This window comes from Microtus ochrogaster, linkage group LG8 (genome assembly GCF_000317375.1).
Source record: "Microtus ochrogaster isolate Prairie Vole_2 linkage group LG8, MicOch1.0, whole genome shotgun sequence".
NCBI classification, from domain to species: domain Eukaryota; kingdom Metazoa; phylum Chordata; class Mammalia; order Rodentia; family Cricetidae; genus Microtus; species Microtus ochrogaster.
This window is the reverse complement of record NC_022033.1, coordinates 13,516,399-13,525,096: the sequence shown is the minus strand read 5'-3', so window position 1 is coordinate 13,525,096 and position 8,698 is coordinate 13,516,399. Positions and strand designations below refer to the sequence as shown.

At 51.5% G+C, this 8,698-nt stretch overlaps 1 protein-coding gene across 2 annotated transcripts in view; it reads left to right on the top strand.

Annotated features, from left to right (window-relative positions):
* The first annotated feature begins 2,962 nt into the window (after nucleotides 1-2,962).
* Nucleotides 2,963-8,698, top strand: part of Slc12a5 (solute carrier family 12 member 5) — a 40,057-nt gene continuing 34,321 nt past the window's right edge. The window contains exon 1 of one of the 2 annotated variants that reach the window (XM_026787044.1): nucleotides 2,963-3,215. In XM_026787044.1, coding sequence (XP_026642845.1) covers nucleotides 2,984-3,215 — 232 coding nt within the window. In that variant the 5' untranslated portion in view covers nucleotides 2,963-2,983. The remainder of the gene's footprint in view (nucleotides 3,216-8,698) is intronic. The other variant, XM_005362890.3, reaches the window with a different exon arrangement.

Sequence of the window (8,698 nt, the reverse complement as noted above, 5' to 3'; positions counted from 1 at the left end):
CTCACGGAAGCATGCCCTATGGCTCAATTCTCAGATTCTCCAGTGTAGACATTTACTCCCTATGATCTCACCAGCCGTCCAGCTTTGAACAGCGTATCTGTCCAAACTGATGTCTCCAACTGAATCTCCAACCGAGACTCAGGTTTGACTGCCTGCTGTCTGTGACCTAACAGGTTTTCCATCTAAACAGACCCAACTTCTCCTCCTTCAGGGGTTGCCCCTGACTTTTGCGGACAGGTACATTCATACACAGAGGAGAACCTTCATTCCACTGTGCCTACTCAGCAAGCACTAAGCTGTCTTAGTTTTCTCCCTGGGTATTTAAACAGTTCTGCCTCTTGAATCCTTTTGTTCAGTCTTTGTGAGATTTGTGCATCGTTTGTAAATAGTAGATGGTTTATTCTTAGTCCTATGCCCAATCCCATTGTGTGAACGCCTGACAATGATCAATTTTGCTACTGGTAGACATTTGGGTAGATTCAGGTCTGGGATTATTATGAATAATGCTGCTATGAACAGTTTTGGTTGGGGAGTGGTTGGAAAGACAATTCAGAGGTTAAAAAATACTTGGTTGTCTGCAAGACAGACAATTCAGTTCCCAATACCAACATCTGGTGTCTCACGATTGCCTTTGGCCCCAGTTAACCTCAGTCCTTTTCTGAGCTCCATGGGCACTGTACACACACACACACACACACACACACACACACACACACACACACACACAAATAAATAAAAATAAAAGGGAAACAAAAGTCTTTGGGAGCACATGGGTAGCCATTTCTTCCACCCACAAACTGGAGTAAGACTTCTGGACCAGCCGGGCGGTGGTGGCGCCTTTAATCCCAGCACCTGGGAGGCAGAGGCAGGCGGATCTCTGTGAGTTTGAGGCCAGCCTGGTCTACAAGAGCTAGTTCCAGGACAGGAACCAAAAGCTATGGAGAAACCCTGTCTCGAAAAAAAAAAAAAAAAAAGACTTCTGGACCAAAGGGCAGGTATATGCCCAGCCTTGGGGTAGGGATGTGACCAAGCAGCACAAGAGTGGTTCTGACTGGCTCTGCTCCCCACAGTGCAGTTGCTCTCTGATTCCATTGTTATACTCTATCTATGCCACATTCCTGCTGGCTGCACTTCCCCAGTTCATCTGCTGTATTCCCAGCAGCCGCTCCTGCCTCCTGCCTGAGTGTGTGTTGTGTGTAGACATGCATATACATGTGCGTGGGTGCAAGCAGAGGCCAGAGGTCAACTTGGGTAGTCATCTCCAGTCATTCTCCATCTTGATTTAAAGACACATTTATTTACTTGGGTGTGTGTGTGTGTGTGTGTGTGTGTGTGTGTTGTTTGGTTGGTTTTTTGAGACAGAGTTTCTCTGTGTATCTTTGGCTGTCCTGAATCTCACTCTGTAGACCAGGCTGGGCTTAGACTCACTAAGATCCACCTGCTTCTGGCTCTGGAGTGCTGGGATTAAAGGCGTGAGCCACCACACCTGGCTATTTTCTCAACTGTTATGCGTGTGTCTACGGGCACCTGCATGTTTGATTGTGGAGTTCATCTTTCATCTGCATGGGTCAGGGATTAAACTCATGTCAGACTTGCTGGAAAACACCTTTACCTGAGGAGCCAACTTTCTACAGCCAGTCCCATCTTGTTTTTTGAGGCAGGGTCTCTCTCTTTCTCTCTGAGACCCGGGGCCTGGCCAGGCTGGCTGTCACTGAGCCCCTGGGATCCTCAGGCTTCTGCCTGTGGTCACATGCACTGTATCCACGCCCGTGTACACTTAGCTGACTAAGTAATCTTCCCATGCTTTTAGTCCAGCTCTCAGAGCCACTGATCTTGTTTAAATATAAATTAGATCATACTATCCTGCTGCACCAAAACTTCCAGCGGCTTCCATTTTGGGTTAGAAGAGAATTCAGGCTCCTCCTCAAAAATGTTACCTTAGGTTCCTATTGCTGATAGAACACTCAGACCAAAAACAATTTTGGGAGAAAAGAGGGCTCTTTTGGTTTTTTTAAATTCCAGCTTACATGTCCATTACAACCCATCACTACAGAAATCAGAGCAGGAACCTGGAGGCAGGAACTGAAGCAGAAGCCACGAGGAACATGGCTCCACAGGCTTCCTCCTCATGACTTGCTCAGCCTGCTTTCATGTAGCATCCAGAACCACCAGCAGTTCCAGGGATGGCACCACTCACAGTAGGCGGGGCCCTTCCACATCAATCGTTAATCCAGGAACTGTACCACAGGCTTGTCTACAAACCAGCCTGGTGGAAACATTTTCTCGGTTGAGTTCCCTTCTAAAATGGCTCCAGCTTGTGCTGTTTGCTCTCTTTCTCATCTCCTGTCACTCAGTCACTCTGATGCAGACAGTGTCCATCTTGCTGTTTCTCGAACAGTCCAAGCTCCTTCTCGCCCCAGGGCCTTGCTACTCAAGAATGCAGAATATTAAATCCAGGGCCCTGTGCATGCCGGGCAAGCATCCTCCCACGGAACCACAACTCTAGATCTATGTACGCACTGCCGCTTCTGCTGGACAAGTCTTCCCCAAGATCCCTGCATCGCTGATTCTCCTCATCAGTGAGGTCTCAGTTCAGGTCTCAGGCTTTCTGGGAGCCCTTCTCAGATCTCCCTTTGAGGTCTCCTCAACAACAACCCTAATTTTCCTTCTTAAGATATGGCACAGGCTCACATGATGATATCTACCTATTTGCTCACACACTTTCTCCGACGTCCTCCTTAGAACATATGCCTCAGGAAGGCAAAGTAGACAGTGGATAGTCACTACTGTATGGGCAGAGGTCTCCACCGCTTAAAACAGTCTCACCACCAACTTGTGCTGACTGAGAGAACCTCAGGTGTTCAGGAGACTCCAGTAGAGGTGGAGGAATCCTCCTTGCGAAATGACTCACATTTGGGTGGGCTCCTTTGGTGCTTCTGGTGAAACCGAGAGCCCAAGGTCTCAAGTGGCCAGAATTGGGAGGATGGGCACAGCGGGCACTAGGACCCGGAGCGACGCGCGGCGGGCGGAGAAGCTCTTGGCGCTTCAGCAGCCCGGCTGCGGCCACTTGTGCGATCCCGCCGCCCCTCGCGCCATGAGCCGCAGGTTCACGGTCACCTCGCTGCCCCCCGCGGCGCCAGCTGCGGCCGCCGACCCTGAGTCTCGCCGGCATTCGGTCGCCGACCCCCGCCGTCTCCCAAGGGAAGACGTCAAAGGTAGAGGCCGCAGGGGGCGGGGCTGCCGGGGGCGGGACGAGAGGGCGGGGCCACTGCAGGGCGGGGCGGGGCCTAGGTTGGGCGAGGGGTGCTGCAGGGAGCGGAGAGGAGCACGGACCAAGGATTTAGGACGCCCCAGCGGGAAAGGCGAGGGGGGCGGGACCGTATCCTGGTGGGCGGGGCCACAGGGGAGCAAGTAGGTCCAGGAAAAGAGCTGGGGTAGGGGCGAGAGAAGAAGGGGAGAGCTGGAGACGGAGGGGTTGGTCTGGGTCTGAAAGGGAGTAGGCCCCAGCACTAAGGAGGTGGGGACTTTGAGAAGGAGGGGGAGAGAGAGAGGGGACTATGATGTTGAGGGAGGAGGTGGGCTCCAGAACTGCGGGAAAGCGGGCCTAAGTCGATTTGGGGGGCCGGCCACGAAGGGCTGGGCCTGGAGGATGAGAGCTGGGCCAGGTTGGGTGGGTGGGGTCGCTGAGGCAGGAGCCACGTCAGCGGGCCCTTGAAGCCCAACGGATTCTCCAGTCTACTGCCTCTCTGTAGAGTCGGGAACGCCTGGGTATCCCCTAAAGGAGATCTCAGACAGGGAAGTCGCATCCTGGGTAGCTAGGTCCAGGAAGGATGCCAAAGGACCCAGTCTCAATTCCCCGGGACTCAGCTCCCTCTGAAGGAGAGATTCTGAAGGGTTTGGAGGAGCTAGCTCAGCTGGAATTGGGGGGCCCGGGGCAATGATCTTGTAATGGAAGTCACACACAGCTACAGTGGAGAGGGCAGAAGAATCCTTCTGGCCTTCCGAAGCGAAGTGACATCCTGGTTGCAGACAGAATCTCCTCTGCAAGGGCCACTTGCAGGGTTCTCCCTCTCCCTAACTCTGCGCCCCTCATGTTTGGAAGGAGAGGGGCGAATGGGCTTGGAGTAGCCCCAAGGCCAAGAGGAGAGAGCCTTCCCTGGACGCTAGGGGTCGCTCATGAGCCGCGGGTGAGCTGGCCTTTCCTGGCGCTAACACATGCATGGTTCTTAGGGGGATCCTTCAGGAGGCTCCTCAAGGTATGGACAACTCCAGGTCTGGACTTCTGCAGGTTCCATTCGGGTGACCCGACCGCCTCGTAGATGTGGAAAATCGGGTTTCTTCTCACACTCTGTCTTTACTGTAACTCCTCTTGTTTGTCATTTTAAAAAATGGCTTATTCAGCCTCTCAGAATCAAAAATTCAGCAACGCTGAGTCTCATCACTGTTTTCTCTTCTCATCAAAGCCAACTGTCCCTCGTGATTTGGCCACTGACCTCCAAAACTGATCCTGAATTCTGTTACATCTCTCCTCTGCTTGTCACGATCCCCCGATCCAAGACTCCAATGTTGCTCACATAGCCAGGACCACATTCTCCTCTCTGGATTCCCTGCTGCCAGCCCGCTCTAACCATTCCACGGGCAACGTAAAGATGCCCTCCACTGTAGGATAAAGGCCGGATCCTTTAGTGTGTCATTCAGCTTCTTTCCTCATTTGCATCTGGTACAACTCTCCCTGTTCACCCCCACCCCCCTTCCACGAGCTAGGAAAACTCCCACTCATTCTGAAAGCTATAGCCAATTTCACCTCTTCTGAAGCCCTTTCTCCTTTCCCTCGCTCCCAGGAAGAGGCAGTCATTCCTCCTCGGCCTGCCCACTGGAGCACAACAACAGATGCCGGTTGAAGCGTACCAAAGACAGAGATCATGTCTTTTATCTTCGTCTTCTGAGTTCTATACCCAGAGCCTGACAGTGAGCGATCGGGGCTCATCAGAGTATGTGGCTCTGATCTCCTCCCTCTTTGCCTTCTCTCCTCCTGTTCTTCAGACCTTGACCTGGGAATAATGTGTTGGGGACCCAGGTCCCAAGGTGATTGCTCAGTCTTTCCACTCACACTAACACCTGCACTGTTGACGTAAAGCATAGACCCAGAACCTGACTGTCCAAGTGTACGTGGGGAATGAATGTCAGTATGGGATGTTGTGTGCTTGTGTCTGAGGCTGTGTGTGCATGTCTTGATGTGTATATCCCACACCGGCTTCCATGACCTGTCAAGAAGTCAGTGAGCCAGTGCTTATGTGTGTCACGGTACTGCCAGGGTGTATGATGGACACGGCGTATAGATTTCTGTTTTTGTCTGTGGGGTGGGCACGCGTATCCATGAGTTCATTCAAAGTTCCCTTTGTCATGATTTGGGTGACTCTTTACCTCTCAAATCCTCAGATGACCTCAAACACCTCCTCCTTGAAGGTCACTGAGCGGGGAATTAGACGCGCGCTCCCAGGAGGAGCTTAGCATCTGGTGTCTTTCCCACAGCTGCCCTGTGTCAGTGCGCAGACAAGAGTCAGTCAGTGAGCAGCTCAGATAGATGCTCTCCCCACCTCTTGTTCCCAGGGTCAAGGGGAGGGGTGATAGCATATGTAAGGGTAGGAGGGGCTGTGGGGACACTGGCAAATCACATATGTGTGAGCATCGTGTTTTCCTGTGGGTCCAGCTGTAGGGTTTGCTATTGCAGGGTTGCCTGCTTTGACCTACAGGGATAAAAAGGTTATGTGAGAGACTGAGCCTCGAATACACCGTTAGCCCTGAACTGCAGCACGCATGCTTCGGGTGCCGGTCTTGGTCTGTAGGAAGGAAGGCGGGTGGTAGCCTCCCAGGATAGAAGTAGACAAATCCTTACAGCTCTGAGCCAAGCCCACATCCTTTCGCCCACACCCCATCCCTCAGCTTTTCAGGGGGAGGCTGGACAGTGGAAAGGGACAGTAGGATTAGCCAGACTCACAGAAATTGAGGCTTGCCTTCATGGAAGGACAATGAATTAACTTTTGCTAGGGGATGAAGCAAGACCGTAGGATGGACCACATATTCTCTGGCCCAAGCTCTGTGATATCACCTTGAATATGCTGCTTTCCTTCCCTGGGGCTCAGTTTACCTGTCTGTAGTATAAAGCAGGAAATGTCCTTCCTCCATAAAATAACTGAAGATGAGCTTGTAGTAATAGTCACACCTCACACCAGTAATTCCAGGAGACTGAAGCAGCCTAGCCTGAACTATAAAGAAAGACCCTTCAAAAACAGAACAAAACACTTCAAATGACAAAAAATGAGGCAAGAGTTTTTGATGCTCTATAAGGGTGGGGCCTCCCCTAGATTCAGATCTCATGCTTCAATCTCTCTCTCTGTAAATTGGGAAGAATGATGCTGTTATTGCTGTGTGTGTGTGTGTGTGTGTGTGTGTGAGTGTATGTGTGTGTGTCTGTGTATCTGTGTGTGTGTCTGTCTCTGTGTGTGTGACCATGTGTATGTGCTGTCCAATTGGTTTCTCCACCTTCAATCAAGACTTAGAACCTTACTGCACACCTCAGCCCAAGGTGAGCCCTAGGAATCTCCATGACAACAAACTGGTTACGAACAGGGCTGCAGTTGCCATGGTGACAGCCCTCTCTCTCTCTCTCTCTCTGTCTCTTCCCCTCTCTCCTTCCCTTCCTCTCCTTCCCTCTCTCTTTCTCATCCCCCTCTCTCCCCTACTCTCTTCTCAATGAACCAGAGCTATCCACAGGCCCCAGCTTTCCAGGCGGGGTGAGGATAGGGTTGAGTTACACGAGAAGAGGTCCAGATTGGGAAATAGGGAAGATAGGCTGAGTCTGCATGGGAATAGGGGGCTGTTGGGGTGCTGTTGCCATGGCGACAGGGCTGCAGCCTGTTAATTAAGCCCCCGGTTGCCACGGAGACGGTGGTGGTTGACGTGCTCTGCTGCGAGCCCTGTATGTGTGGGGTGTGCTGTGCTCTGGACTCATCAACTCTCTGCCAGGATTTGGGTCTGGAGGATAAGGCGTGCAGGTGGCAGGAGGAGGGGTGAAGGAGAGGTCTTGGGGTCTCAGCTCCATGACAGGAGGTGGGTAGGTCAAGGGGGTGATACTGTGGTAATAAGGATGGGTGGGAAATATTGTATGAGTGGACAAAAAGGTACAGTTGTGTCCTCCAGCCTCCTCTGGACAGCTCCTATCCTGGCTTAGTGGAGATGCTGGATTCTAGTCTCCACTTGTAAATTCAGCCCACGAGGAGAAATGCCTCCCATTCCATTTCCATTTCTAGACTCCAATTCCATCATAAGTGGTAAGTGGAAAAATAATTTATAAAGTCCTTCCTTGCACCTCAGTCTTCACGTGGTGGGAGGCAGCTCCACTGAGCTTCTCTCTGAGAAGCACAAGGTGGGGGGGTATGAATTTTAGAGACTCTGAGTTCAAAAATAGGAGCCTGATCACTGTCTCTTAAACTGCTCTATCCAGGGGCTTTCCTCTACTGTCCCATCTTCCCAGGGCTCTGGTCTTCTGCATGGGGAGGGTATGCTGAGTGTATCTCTGGTTACAGGGCCTCAGAACTGAAGGCCACCTCTTATTGGCCAAGGCCAGGCTGGCCATGTAGGAGGTGCTTGATGTGAGTTTTCTGAAAGCCTCACCAGGAAGGCAAAGAAGAGGGCTCAGCCTCCCTGAGCAGTGTCAGTTGAAGGGCTTGGGGACTCTTTTTAAGACTCTACCTTTGCTTGGTCTGGACTCCCCAGGAGGAATGTTTTTTCCCCTTCCTAACTTTGCAGTTCCCTGTCTGATTTGGCACTCATCTGTAGACCAGGCTAGCCCCAGACTTGCCATGAGAACCCTGCCTCTGTCTCCTGATGGGTGTGCACCACTACAACCAACCAGGTGGCTTCCCCCCACCCCTAAATACTTTGTGGTGTTGAGGATTGAATTCAGGGGTCTTGTACATGTTAATCAAACTCTCTCAAACAGAGCTATATCCCAACGCCTCCTCAGGAAGAGCTCAAGGCCTTTATCCAAGACTTTCACTTTAAGGAGGCTGATGCTGAGGTCCAGAGAGAGGAGCTTGGTTTTGTCCGGGAATAAACAGATTTCTGCAGCAGAGGACAGGATAGAAGCAGTGCATTCCACATTCCAGGTGGCTCTCCAGGACAACTCTAGTGAGGATTCACAGGGGGGCAGTCATTCTGGCCTTCACCTGTTTTCTGTGGGGATCCACATGTCCCTAAATACAGGTTTATTCCCTGGATGATCAGAGATGCGGTAGCACTAGGCCATAGACCATAGATAAAGAAATATGCCCCCAGGGAGACATCCCAGACTGTAGATTGCTGGAAAACATCTCAGACTTTGTTTTACCTTTTTGCACACCTCTACAGTGTGCTGGTGTGTGTGTGTGTGTGTGTGTGTGTGTGTGTGTGTATGCATGTGCACACGTGCATGCACGTGACTAACTGACTCTGGGACAGTCAATGGTACCAAATAATCACACCTTCTTTAAAATATTATATTGTTACTGTGTATGTGTGTAGAATGTGTAGACAAGACAACTTGCAAGCCGGGCGGTGGTGGCTCACGCCTTTAATCCCAGCACTTGGGAGGCAGAGGCAGGTGGATCTCTGTGAGTTCGAGACCAGCCTGGTCTACAAGAGCTAGTTCCAGGACAGG